The sequence below is a fragment of the Ochotona curzoniae genome, unplaced genomic scaffold (genome assembly GCF_017591425.1).
Source record: "Ochotona curzoniae isolate NIBS_2020 unplaced genomic scaffold, NIBS_Ocur_1.0 contig_2210, whole genome shotgun sequence".
Lineage (NCBI taxonomy): Eukaryota > Metazoa > Chordata > Mammalia > Lagomorpha > Ochotonidae > Ochotona > Ochotona curzoniae.
This window is the reverse complement of record NW_024465369.1, coordinates 28,202,945-28,217,362: the sequence shown is the minus strand read 5'-3', so window position 1 is coordinate 28,217,362 and position 14,418 is coordinate 28,202,945. Positions and strand designations below refer to the sequence as shown.

Below are 14,418 nucleotides of genomic sequence, written 5' to 3'. Positions count from 1 at the left end.
ATAAATTAATTGGTAAAGCAAACAGTACTCTACAGAGATAAAAATCTCCTTAACCTGTGCTTTTCCTGTGCTTGCTCTTGTTTTTTGTGCTGTTAGAATATCTTGAGGACAGCTGAATTGTTCTGGAATTCCTAATCTATCCTATCTGTGGCCTTCAGAGAATCCAGTATTCGTAGATAACAGTGGGATAAAATATGCTATCGTGGCTGACTTGGGGACAGAAAGAAGAGTGTACATAGGTGACCAAGTTGATTTCATAGGTTGGGAACCACTGTTATACTTGCCTGTGTCTAAAGGTTCTCTGAATCCTAAACTCTAGAATTTGAGGGACACAACTACATCTAGTCTGTGGACCTATGCCAGAGTTTGTCTGTACGATGAGATCTGTAAAGCCTGTAGGGCAAGATCTGATGAAGTTTCCTTTTTAATGATCAACCAGTTGTCAGCATGTCTGAAGAAAAGCATGAAGATTGCGAAATCTACCTTCATTTGACCTGGATGTCTCATTTATTCTGGTTGTCTTGTTTGCTTATTCTCCATTGCCTACTCCATGAATAAGCCAGAAAAACTGGTTGGTCTTTCGGTCTTTCTTTTTTTCTTTCTTCTTTATTTCCTTTCTCTCTCTCTCATCTGTATTTTTCTCCTCTTAAATGTGTTTTTCTGACCTTTTTGTATAGTCTGCAGGTGAACACTTTTGTCCTCCGAGACTAATTCTTAAATGTCTATCTCTAGCACACAGCTTTTCCCTAATTTAGTTTGTATATGTGTGTGTATTTGTGTAAATAAAATGAAAGTCCTCTTTGGAAGTCCTGTTAATATCTCATGTATACCATTTCTAAAACTCAACCAGTAATCTCCCTAATTCCTAACCTGAATGTATCTATCTTTCTGTATTTCCTGGCTTCAAAATGTCCATCATTTTCTGGAACACTTTTCTTCCCTTTTCCTTACCAAATCCTATTGCAGTTTTCAAGACTGTCTTAACTCATTCCATCAAAGTGACTTCTATTCAAACCTGTGATCTTCCTAAAATATAAATGTGATTAAGATCTTTCCTCCAAATCATTCATTTGTTTCCAGTTCAACCATTTTGAACCAGATTGGTGAATTGTGAATTCACTGGCAGATACACAGTAAGCTTTTCATGAATGGGTCTTTTTGACTGATCTCCCAGCCTAAACTGCCATTCCCTTCCCTGTGCCTTCTGTTGAACTCCAGGAATGACCTTGTCTTTTCTTCTATTCCTTTGCCTCTTCCAATTCTTCTGTCTTCCCTGGCTTGTATGTCTGCTTAAAATTTGCTTATCTTAAACAATTCTGATTATCAGCATTGTCTGTGGAGATTTTTCATAACTTGTCTCTTGTCTCTTTGCTACTATTAGAAATTTTTTCCTAGCTGTCTTTCTATGATACTTTTATAATCTCCTACCTTCGCACACAGGTCATTGGTTTGTGGTTGCCTGTCGATTGACCACATTTCATGCTAGTCTACTTCTAGAAGGTGATGGCTATCTAATTTCGTAACCACCGTAGAGCGTAACTTTTGACACAGAAATTACGCAGCCGTAAGCACATGGTTCTGCCATATCTTATGCTAAGGTCTTTGAATGAAAGGGTAGAGTCAAATTATTCTTTATATAAAGCTCTTAAAGCTTAAAGATAATAGAATCTCATGGACAGCATCATAATTGAGGTTTTTTTTTAAGATTTATTTAATTTTTTTGGAAAGTCAGATATACAGAGAGGAGGAGAGACAGAGAGGGAGGTCTTCAGTCTGTTGGTTCACTCTTCAAGTGGCCACACCGGCTAGAGCTGAGCCAATCTGAAGCCAGGAGCCCGGAGCCTCTCCTCTTCTGGGTCTCCCACGCGGGTGCAGGGTCCCAAGGCTTTGGGCCGTCCTTGACTGCTTTCCCAGGCCACAGGCAGGGAGCTGGATGGGAAGTGGAGCTGCTGGGATTAGCACCGGCATCTAAATGGGATCCTGGCGTGTGCAAGGGGGAAGACTTTAGCTGCTTGGCTACTGCGCTGGGCCCAAAATTGAGTTATTATAAGGGTCAAACTGTGCATGCTATTCTGAAAAGAATAGATCCCATTAGAAATACTGCATGGAATTAAGTACTGCCTATTTTGTTTATTCAACTTTAAAATTTCATGCTAAAGGCCAGAGAGTCATCTTAAAACTTTACTTTGCTTATTTTCAATTTAATGATGACTTTGGAAGACACTGAATAATGTGTCGAAGTGAATTTTTGTTGCTATAAATGACTTTTGCTTTCAAATATGTCAAGACTTTAGGGAGAACATGCATTGTTTTCAGTCTTAGCCCCTGCCAAACTTGACTGGCTATAATGATGAATGGCTTGTAGTTGTGTATTGAGACCCTTTATGTTATATTATTGCAACATCATGAAGAAAATTAGGCTCCACTGAGAGTCAAGCTCTCATCAATGTCCTTTTCTTTCCTTTTTCTTTTCTTTTTTCTTTTTTAATTTCTCTCTCTTTTTCCTGCTTGTGGCTCAGATTTGGGCTTAGAAATTGATTGTTCCATTCTTAATGTTAGTTGCAAGCAGAGTTTTGGCTTGTTTCACCAAACTAAATTCTCATTTTTTTCCTGTCCTGGAAGCCAAAGTGCATGTAAAGCTAATGCATTTTCTCCTTGGTATTAGATTCTGTATCTGTGTGAGCCATTCCAACCAGCTGTTGTGTAAGAACTAAGTGTGCTTGATTTTTCTTGTGCATGGGTTTGTCAGTATTCACACGTACTATCAAGTTAATGCTAGTTTTGTAATTTGTGGATCTGCTGTATTACTTCAGTAGCTTTGGTGGGAGTAGTTGCTCTCTTGTTGAGGGAAGCTGGGTTAAATGATGGCCACTACTTTGGAGGGATGTGTGGTAGCACCTGTCAGCGCACCTTGCTTTCTGTGACTCCTGCCTTTTTAAAATAGTTTTTTTCAGGAAAGTTATTTGGCTCCTTAGTTTCCAAATAAAAAAGCTTTTAGAACTTCAAATTATATTTAAAGGAAGTAATTTTGTACATATCATAGAGTAGATGTTAGCCAGAATAAACAAAGAATGTATTTTCTACTAGAGAAAAACCCTGAAACCCTGATATTTTCCAGCCCCAAGAGATTATGGCTAATTTTAGCAGTTGTTTTCGTACAGAAGTGTAATGTTCTTGAGAGCAAAGTGTCTTTTTATTCTTGTTAATCATAATAGCACATTGTTTGTACTTGACTTGCAGTTGTTGGTTGAATGAATGGATTGAACCATGCCTACTGTAATGAATAGCTACTAATACCATGTACCATTTCTGTTTATAGGCATTACCATTTAAAGAAATCTTCTTGCCAGCAAATCTATGCTAAAAAAGATAAGTAACAGAGGAAATCATAACTGTTATTTGTCAAGTGACAAGCTTTTAATGTCAGAATGGCTCACCTAAAGCGCCTAGTCAAATTACACATTAAAAGACATTATTATAAAAAGTTTTGGAAACTTGGTTCAGTAATTTTTGTCTTTGTAATAGTTTTGATTTTAATTCAAAGAGAAGTAAGTGTTCAGTATTCCAAAGAGGAATCAAGAATTGAAAACAGCATGAAAAAAAATAAAAACAAAATGTTTAATTTAATGCTGGAAGCTGTAAACAATATTAAAGATGCAATGCCAAAAATGCAAATAGGAGCACCTGTCAGGCAAAACATTGACATTGGTGAGAGACCCTGTTTGCAAGGATATTACACAGCTGCAGAATTGAAACCTGTTCTGGACCGCCCACTTCAGGATTCGAATGCACCTGGTGCTTCTGGCAAAGCCTTCAAAACAACCAATTTAAGCATTGAAGAACAGAAGGAAAAAGAACGCGGAGAAAAAAAACACTGTTTCAATGCTTTTGCAAGCGACAGAATTTCCTTACATCGCGATCTTGGGCCAGACACTCGACCTCCTGAGTATGTTGAAAAATATTTATGGTTTGTTATTTGTTGCTCAGGGCTTATGGGGTGAGAAATATTAGCTACGGAAGTTGGCTTGTTCCTTAGCCACTCCAAGGTAGAAGATCTGTAAATGCTGTTTATTCGGTCTTTTATTTATTTGCTGCATATCATTATGCTTATATGGTGAAGCAGTGCAGATATGTTAAGTTGTTAGCTTACAATATGGAAAACTGGAACTCATCATCAAATCTCTCTCTACAAGGAAATAAATGCTTTATCATTAAGTGTGTGTATTCTCATCTACTTAGGAAACATCAAACAGTTCTTTTAACAGGAATTGTAGGAGGATGAAGGAGTTGTTTTGTTTCTGTACAAATTGCTACAGAATACAAATGTTAAAAAATGTGCTAAGATTGCAATACTATTAACTGATAGTGGTCTTTGGGTTTATTAACTGAGTCACAAACTATTTGGCTACTTTCAGTGCATAGTTATAATTCATAATTCCCTCTGAGTTGGAAACTTTTCCTTAAGAGAAACTATTGTTACAATTAATAGTCTCATCATGATTCTTCAGAGTTTTGCTGACTAACTTCTTCTGATCTGTGGAGCTGCCTCCTGATAACTACTGAGAGGCCAGCGTTCTTTTCCGTTGAGTCACTTGGTTCACATGCTTTTCTGTAGACAGTATTTTGATTAATGTTCCCTTCCAAGTTCTCTTATTCTTTCTCTTTATCCTTAGCCATTTTGTTTTATATGAGGTATTGTTCATATGCTATGATTGAACTGTAGTGGTTAAAATGCATTCCCCAATTTTTTTTTTCTAATGTTTGGTTTTTTGAAAATCAGATTTACCTAGAGAAAGATCTTCCATTCAATAGTTCAGTCCCCAAATGACCGTAACAGCCAAGACTGGGCCAGCCAAAGCGGGGAGCCGGGAGCTTCTTCTGGGCCTCCACATCAGTGGTGGCATCCCAAGTAATTGGGCCACCCTCTGCAATTTTTCCTAGGCTATTAACAAGGAGCTTAATAGGAAATGGAGCAGCCAGGACTTGAACCTATGCCCACGTGGGATGCCAATGTTGCACTGAAGGTGGCAACTTTGCCTGCCAAGCCACACTGCTGGCCTCAAATTCCAGCATTTTTATGGCCTCTGTGGATTTTTGAAAAAACGGGACAAAGAATGCCTACGTATTTTGTTTTCTGGAACAACAGAAATACATTTGGCAGTAAAAGAAATAATAGTGAAAGAAATAATAGTGGATTATACTGTATTGTTTCACTCAAGTTGTCTAGATTTATAATTAGGAATACCTGCTCAAACTTTATTTTTCTAATTAGAAATTATGCTGAATTCTTTTGCTTTACTCCAGTTCCTGCCATCCATGGTCCATTACTTATTATTTTTAGAAAATAATTATTCAAGAGGCAGAGACTGGTAGAGTCTGGTAGATTCACCATCCCAAATGCCTGCATACAGCCTGTGCCAGAGACTAGGCCAAAACTGGAAGTCAGAAACTCCCTTCCCAAGTGGGTGGCAAAGAAACCAATTAGTTAAGCTGTCACCACTGCTTCCTAGGGTCTACATTAGCTGGAAACTGGAGAAAGGAGATAGATTCCAAGCATTCCATTGTGGGATGTGGGGGTCTTAACAGGTTGAATGCTTGTTCCTGCTTATCATTAGTTTTGTAACTTTTTTATGCATTTATTTTTATTTACTTAAGAAGAGAGCAAGCAAGCACCAAAGACATCTTCCGTGGCTCTTCCAAAATGCCCACAATATCCAGAGCTGTGTCTAGCTAAAGCCAGGATATTAGAACTCCGTCTACATCTTGCACTTGAGTAGCAAGGACCAGATACTTCAAGGCATCATTTTCCATAGGATACACATTAACAGGACAGTAGATGAGAAGTAGGGTAGCTGCAGTGATTCTGGCATTGCAGTGTGGGCTGTGGAGGTCTATAACTGTGACTTAAGCTACTGTGCCAAATACCCCCTCTTCATTTTTAAAGAAGTGAAGAAATGTGTATAAAGTATTATACCCCCCCCCCACCAATGTGGCATTAAGAAGATGTAATAGTTTTCAGTAATGTAGATCCTTAAGAAGTTAAAAATAACTAAGCACATCAGGTATATTTTTGTTAGAGTTGAGGATTTAATTGTTGATTAATTTGGGTAGGGTATTATAGAAGTTTTGAAAATGTATATACTTTGTAGCATGTATCAGCAAGGAATATGTTTTCTGAAAGAATTGCGAGGCCATAATGGTCATGTGATTAATTTAAACAAGTTTCTGTAAATCGAAATTGTCAAATACTTTGGAAATATAGTCACTTTGGCAAGTTACTTTAATTGTTTTAAAATTACCTGAAGTGATTTTTATCATGCCCAGCATGATAGCTCAATTAGCTAATCTTCCCCTGCAAGCATCAGCATCCCATATGGGCATTAGTTCATGTCCCAGATGCTCCACTTCCCATCCAGCTCCCTGCTTGTGGCCTGGGAAAGCAGTGGAGGATGGCCCAAAGCCTTGGAACCCTCTACTTGGGTGAGAGACCTGGAGGAAACTCCTGGCTCCTGGTTTGGGATTGGCTCAGCTCCACTGTTGGGCCATTTGGAAAGTGAACCAATAAACAGGAGGATCTTTCTTTCTGTCTCTCCTTTTCTCTGTGAATATGCCTTTCTACTAAAAATGCATAAATCTTTTTTTAAAAGAAATGATCAAATTTAATGTTTTTAAAAATAAATTGAATTTACAAAGCTATGATGTGAAATTTTATGGTTTACAGTAGTGTATAACATGATACTTTTAACTGATATTAGTAGTTATAAATTAAGGAAATACATTCTAGCTTAAGCTGAGGGAAAGCCCGGAAAGATTAAATAGGTAATATTCTGTTAGAATTAACTTTTATGCAGTTCTATACCTTAAATCTTCAAAACCTTTTAGGTATTCTTGGTAAATACTATATTCATTACCCACATGGCAAATATAGGAAAATCTGAATTTCCATCCCTCCGCAAAATGCTTGTAAGAATATATATCATGAGGGGTCTCTTTTTTCTTAGAAAAGGAAATACTGTATTATTAATTTTCATAATTTTATTTTATAATTTAGGTTTACATGATCTTATGCATTAAATATAGCTTTTATCTATGTATTAAAGTTATTCAGAAGTACATATTTATGTATGAAACAGCAGTTTATATTGAGCTTTATTTTTAATTGGCAGTTTTTCCAAAATTCAATTCAGAACAGGTAATTTGCTTTCTGCCTTTCTGAAGAAGAATGTGATAAATCACGCATCTGTATTGCTTTCTGAAATCAAAAGACACTAGTAATGAAGCCACCTGTACCAAGAACCACACTCCCCTTTTTCTACTCAGTGTTGTTGACAACCTGTCTTGATACTTTATCCCTAAACTGATACCCTTTTTGTCACTACAGATATGTAGTCTAAAGTCTTGTTGTTGAAAAGGAATATAAGACAAGTCAAACTGTTCCTCTTGCAACCAGATTGTAAAAGTCATGAGCAAGAGAATTTGTGGATTTTTTTTTTAGGGTAGCTTTGCTTGCAAATCACACTGCGTGGTGAGGGCAGATTTGTCCCTACTGCCCTGGCAGGGCAATTGAATTGTATTAGGTGCTTATCTCCCCCAGTGAGTCATTTTTCTTCCTTTTCTTGGATTTAAAACAGCACTGGTTGATTGTTCAGTGTATTTACAATGTCTTTTGACTGCATGGGAGGGCTTTCCAATCTGTTGCCCGAAACTGTGTATAGCTCTTTATGGTTTTTAAGTGACCTTAAAGATATAATTGCTTTATTTGCTCCATAGAGCACATGTGACTTATTTTATGTGCTGGTATTTTGGAGCCCTTGCTGTATGTTATTTCATGTGTTCCTCACCTACATTCAGGAGCCTGGGGATGGTACTCATCTGCACTTCCACAGTATCAAAAGCAGTGACTGCCAGATCCCTCAAACCCAGTGGCTTAATATATATAGACTGGTTCACTGAAGAAGGCATCCTCATAAAAGTGAATCTGGAAGCTGTAATTAACTTTTTTTTACTAATGCGTAACACCACTAATCAGTTGAGTCAAGGATTTCTACCTATTTAAATGTTTGAGCTGGTAACAGAAGCACTGGACTTTTAATTTTAGATCTTTTTTTAAATTAAAGATTTATTTATTTATATTGGAAAGTCAGATATACAGAGAGAAGAAAGCCAGAAAGGAGATCTTCCATCTGCTAGTTCACTCCCCAAGTGGCTACACCAGCTGGGGTTGCACCTATCCGAAGCCAGGAGCCAGGAACCTCTTCCTGGTCTGCCATCAGGTGCAGGGTCTCAAGGCTTTGGGCCTTCTTAGGCTGCATTCCCAGGTTACAGGAAGAGAGCTGGAGGGGAAGCGGGGGCACTGGGATTAGAACTTGCACCCATGTAGGGATCCTGGCGCATGTAAGGCGAGGGCTTAAGCCACTAGGTTACCATGCCAGGGCCCAGATCTTTATTTTTAAATTATAACTTTTTACAATTAAGTTATTATTTGAGATACTTTCATATACACACAGAAAGAGAGCTGTCTCCTGTTTGCTGGTTAACTCTCTAATTGCTGCAAGTGCTGAGGCTGAGTTAGGGCCAAAGCCCAGGACTAAGAACACTGTTCAGGTCTCCTACAAGGTGGCACACACCCAGTTTTTAGCTAAATCATCGCTGTCTCCCACAGTGCACGTTAGCAGTATGCTGGAAATAGGAACCCAAGATGAGAATCAAACTAAAGTATTCAGGCATCTTAACTAGGGTAAAGACCTATCCCTGTAAATACTTTTCAAAGGTAAATTTAAAATACCTGATATTAAGTAATTTAACTGTAGACTGGATTATTGGAGCAGAATCTTCAATACAGAAAGTGGCAATAATACATTACACATTGAGCAAAGTATCTGAGATGGCCTTTTACAAAAATGAGTATTTAGTAAAACTGTGCACGGTCTTTCAAAATTTTAAATGAAAAAGCTGGATGGCTCCTTGGAGAAAGAAAAAGATGCATTTGAGCTAAGGTTGACATTTATACGTGCCTTACAATTCACAGTCATTGCTTAAAGCCTTATTTGTATTTAAAATGACGCTGTGGAAGTTGGTTTTGATAATCTGTTGTAATCTTTGACATGTTGTAACACATGTCAGTGGATGTGATTCCAGGATAAACAAAGTTACTTGTAAAGAATTTGTTTTGATCTCTGTATGTTTGATAGTATTAACAATATTTTACATAGGAACTGTTTGCTATTGTCTTTCAGTGATAAAGATTGAATGCTGATCATTTTAACAGTGTCATAACTGAGGTTAATGCCATTTATAACTGTTCTTCTTCTTTGACTTCTAGATGTATTGAACAAAAATTCAAGCGCTGCCCTCACCTGCCTACTACCAGTGTCATAATAGTTTTTCATAACGAAGCATGGTCCACTCTGCTTAGAACTGTCCATAGTGTGCTCTATTCTTCACCTGCAATACTGCTGAAGGAAATCATTTTGGTGGATGATGCTAGTGTAGATGGTAAGAAACACACGTAAATTAGGTTGTTCAGTAAATCCATGAGGTGGGGATCCGTCTGCCCAGTTGTGTTGTACTCTCTGTATATTGTATTAGAGGTTGAATGAAATGTGACAGGTGGAAGCGGAATTCAAGAATTCCATCTCCAGGTATGTTGTTGTACAGAAGGTGATGAAGAATATATGCATTCATAACTTTATCTTTCTCAGTGAAAGGCTTTTATTGTAAGGCACAGTAATTAAAAGTACAGACTTGAGCCTCAAGGCTGGTTGCTGTTCCATGGGTCTCACCAGCCATGTACTTTGAATAAGCTACCTCTCTGCCTCACGGCCTTTATTGATATGTGGGGATAATTCCATATTTCATCAATTATGAATCCTTAATTTATAAATGACTAAGAAGAAAAAATATCCATTGGCAATTAATAAAGATGCATTACGAATTCTCTGACTTAGAACTGAGGAACCAAATAGCACTTATGCATAGGATTTTTTTTTAAAGATTGAGCTGAATAAATAATGTGAATTAATTAGTAAAAAATATATGATTGCTAAAAATCATTAAAGTGTCATTATTTTCTGTTTAATTTTGGCTTTTTAAAATATTCCAGTATTGTTTACAATGTTAGCTGAATTCTTTAGTGCATAACCACTTTAAATTACTAAGTAGAGATTACATACTTTAAATTTGAATCATAAGGTTAATATAACAAATCTTCCAGTTTACTAAATTTTTGTTTAATATAATACAGAGATTAAATGTTTCTATGATGGTGCAGTTTATTCTTGAATAAACCTTTATTTGGAGCTAGATTCCTGAAAATCAAATCTTAGCTCTAGCACAAAGTTGTTTTCCTGTCAAATAGGAATAAGACTGATCAAACTGCCAAAATTGTCAGCTGGAAGATACATCATTATATACATGAAAAAAGAAAACTGTTCTTTTAGGTGACATTCCCACCATAAGATGTCAGATTCCAGCAATAGTGAATGAGTGAACTTACTGACCTAGTTTCTTTCTCTGGATAATGCTCAATGTTTCCAGGCTTTGGCAATTGAACATCCCAACTGTATCGATGTTATGTTCTCAAGTTAACTTAGGATTGGGGTGGAATCAGAGACTGTGGACCTGGTATCAAATCTATCCTTCATATGGAAACATTTTACAGTTAAAGGCCCCTGGAGTCAGGGCACACATTTGTAATCAGCTGACTTATTTACTGCTTGATTTGTTCTGCATTTTTTTTTCCTAGTTGAACCACAGTCCTTGATATTTTAAGTGACATCTAATTAAATTCTGCACACTTGGTAGCTTGAAAAGAAACTTAAAAATCTTACCTTGCTTTTTTGATTTCTAAAGGCTTTCCTCTAAGATTATCTTTATTTTGTTCGGTTTTTCTAGTTAGTGAGACAACAGAGATGTGGTTGAACTTCATTTAACTATGCAAACTAGGTTATAGAATTAAAGAAATCGGAAAGAAAGGCATTGTTCGGGCCCGGCACGGTGGCGCAAGTGGTTAAGTCCTCGCCTTGCACGCCCGGGTTCCCATATGGGCACCAGTTCTAATCCCGGCAGCCCCGCTTCCCATCCAGCTCCCTGCTTGTGGCCTGGGAAAGCAGTTGAGGACGGCCTAAAGCTTTGGGACCCTGCACCCGTGTGGGAGACCCGGAAGAGGCTCCTGGCTTCGGATGGACCGTTGCGCTCACTTGGGGAGTGAATCATGGGACGGAAGAACTTCCTCTCTGTCTCTCCTCTCTGTATATCCGCCTTTCCAATAAAAATAAAATAAATCTTTAAAAAAAAAAAAAAGAAAGGCATTGTTCATTCACACTCCTCCTGTTTCAACCATTACATTTTCCCCTTTTTAAGCACTGTCCAATTAAGTATATCCATACCAGAAATCCTGTTTTCAAATTTAACATTTTTACATATTTTTGTTCTAGCCTATTTCTTTTACCTTTAAAACTTCATTTTATTTAATTTTTTTCATTTGAAAGGTATAGAGGGAGGATAGAAAATTGACAGTGATGGACTATATACATTTTACTTACCAACATCTTTTTGTTCACTCCAATGTATTACTGTGTGCAACACTGTGATGAATATTTTTGCTCTTACTGCATTTTTCTTCTTTGCAGTATACCTTTTTAATTTTTTTTAAGAGTTATTTATGTTTTAACTGTGAAGGCAGACATACAGAAAAGAAAAGATACAGAGAGGAAGATCTTCCATCCACTGATTTGTTCCCTAAGTAGCCAGAACGGCTGGAGCTAAGCCAACCTGAAGCCAAGAACCAGGAGCTTCTTCCTGGTCTGCCCCACAGGTGCAGGGTCCCAAAGCTTTGGGCCATGCTCTTCTGTTTTCCCAGGCCACAGGCAGGGAGCTGGATGGGAAGTAGGGACACCAGGATTAGAACTGGTGCTTATATGAAATTCCTGCACATATAAGGAGAGGACTTAAGCCACGAGTCTGCCATGCTGGGCCCTGCAATATACCTTTAATAAGAACCTTAGGACGACTGGGCAAAAGGAAATGACTGTTTTTGTGATGTTTTATATCAACAATAGCTTTGAGCAGTTTTCTTGGCAAGAATTATCTTTATATTCAATTTGTTAGACTGAGTTAGAGATATCTAAGGAGTACCCAGTGTAGAAAATGTGTCTCTTTTTCTGTAAATGAGCTTTTGACTAAGTATAGAGTCCTTGATTTCAGTTTGCTTAAGGAAAAGATGCAAGTATGTGGTTAATCAGGAAATGAATGAAATAAAGTTCAAAATAAAGGCCAGTTAACATTTTTAGAGCATAGACCAGGTAGCAGGCCCTCTCTTAAGTGCTCTGTTTGGGCAGTAATCTCTCAGGGATAACCCTCCAAATGTCTCTTCTAATGGTCAGTTCTGTTATTCCCATCCTAGAGGTAAAGCAGACTGGAATAGTTAAAAAGTGCCAGTGATCTATAGTTGAAAGTGATGCTATCTAAACTCAACCCAGGATATTTGATTTCACATAGCTTTATGCTATATGAAGTGTATTACTCTGCACTATGTTTGTATAGAACTGCCGTAAACTCTTACCTCACTTAACGAATCTTTAAATGCTAAGCAACCCTCCTCTTTGAAGAAAAAATGTATTTTTTTCTTTTCCATATTTTTCTATATTTATTTATATTTCATAACAGGAAAAGTCAAAGTCAATTTTGGCAGGAGCACATATTCACCCTAGCTTCTTCTCAGATCTGTTTGAGGCTGTGTCTGGGACCAAGAGGGACATTGGAACAACCATACTATATGCTCAAGAAGTTGTTGAAAAATGTGGCTTACATGTGATTGCGTGAAATGATTTTCTTTCACCTTTTCTTTCCACTCTTGCTTATTTGCATCTCAGAAAAATTGAAATATTGTCTACCTTAGACAGCATTACTATATTTTTACCTATGTTTAAGTTTATTCCCAATTTACATGGCTTTATTATTTTCATATTTTCTTTATTTTACTAAAAACAATTCTGATAAAAGATTCCAAAGTTGTTGGGTTTTGTTTTGTTTTTGTTTTGCTGACTCTGTAGAAATCTTCCCAAATTGCTGTAGCCCTGGACTTTCTTACTCACCTTTTTCTCAGCATTTTGGTCCTAAATTATTTTGATCAGTACTACCTAAATGTCAGAGCATCTTTTTTTACTTAGTTTTTCTTTAAGGTTTCTGGAGTTAAGTGCAAATTGTAAAAAATGTTGAATGCTTGTTGGTTATACTGTTTATTTCACTCCCAGAGTCAGTATTCTCAGATTCCTAATGGGTCATCTTAGATCCCGAGGGCCATTATTTCTTTCAGGTCTCTGTAAATGGTATTCATTGATATGAAATATACATAATAAGTATGTTAAAATATCATGTGTCATATTGCTTTTGTTATGATATGCATATCTTTCCTTTTTTTTTTCCAGACAATATTTAAAGTAAAGTTTTTACCTTACTGGAAGAATATGTGCAAGTGCTGAGATTGTGAATTAGAAGAAATTGCTGCTTTGGCATTTCATTCCGTTTCATATGTTACATGTGAAAATATCTTCAAAAAGTTAATCCTGGTTTTTCTTTCCTTACAGAGTACTTGCACGATAAACTAGAGGAATATATGAAACAATTTTCTATAGTAAAAATAGTTAGACAAAGAGAGAGAAAAGGTCTGATCACTGCTCGGTTGCTAGGAGCAACGGTAGCAACAGCTGAAACGCTCACATTTCTGGATGCTCACTGTAAGTATGTATGTAGAGACCTCGTTGTGGCATTTCCCCTCCCACTCTTTCTGACTTAAAAAGTAAGGAATCCTTGTCTGTAAGTTCCTAATTTCATTTTCTTAAAAGCATTTCCAACTGGTGGCTTTAGCAATGACAGCCCAAGCAGATAGCAACTTTCTTTACCCAGAGTTCCTACTGCCTCAGTGTTCTGTCTCCTCTACTGTCATATCCCACCGTGACCTGCTTCCCTGGCAAGTTTTCCTAGCTTAGGATATTATTATTTATTTTTTTTTTTTTTAGATTTATTTTTATTATTTTTTCATTGGAAAGGCGGATATACAGAGAGGAGAGACAGAGAGGAAGATCTTCCATCCGATGATTCACTCCCCAAGTGAGCACAACGGGCCGATACTATGCCGATCCGAAGCCAGGAGCCTCTTCTGGGTCTCCCACGCGGGTGCAGGTTCCCAAGGCTTTGGGCCGTCCTCGACTGCTTTCCCAGGCCACAGGCAGGGAGCTGGAAGGGAAGCGGGGCTGCCGGGATAGAACCGGCGCCCATATGGGATCCCGGGGGTGCAAGGCGAGGACCTTTAACCACTTGCGCCACCGCGCCGGGCCCAGGATATTATTTTTCACAGATGTTTATACTGTAAACAAAACAAAGCGAAAAACAATACCACAAGAAAACAGAGATGTTTTG

At 37.6% G+C, this 14,418-nt stretch overlaps 1 protein-coding gene across 1 annotated transcript in view; it reads left to right on the top strand.

Annotated features, from left to right (window-relative positions):
- GALNT3 (polypeptide N-acetylgalactosaminyltransferase 3) overlaps positions 1–14,418 on the top strand; it is a 46,150-nt gene that overhangs the window by 16,185 nt on the left and 15,547 nt on the right. The window contains exons 2-4 of the mRNA XM_040971660.1: positions 3,320–3,946; positions 9,323–9,495; positions 13,587–13,736. Coding sequence (XP_040827594.1) covers positions 3,429–3,946; positions 9,323–9,495; positions 13,587–13,736 — 841 coding nt within the window. The 5' untranslated portion in view covers positions 3,320–3,428. The remainder of the gene's footprint in view (positions 1–3,319; positions 3,947–9,322; positions 9,496–13,586; positions 13,737–14,418) is intronic.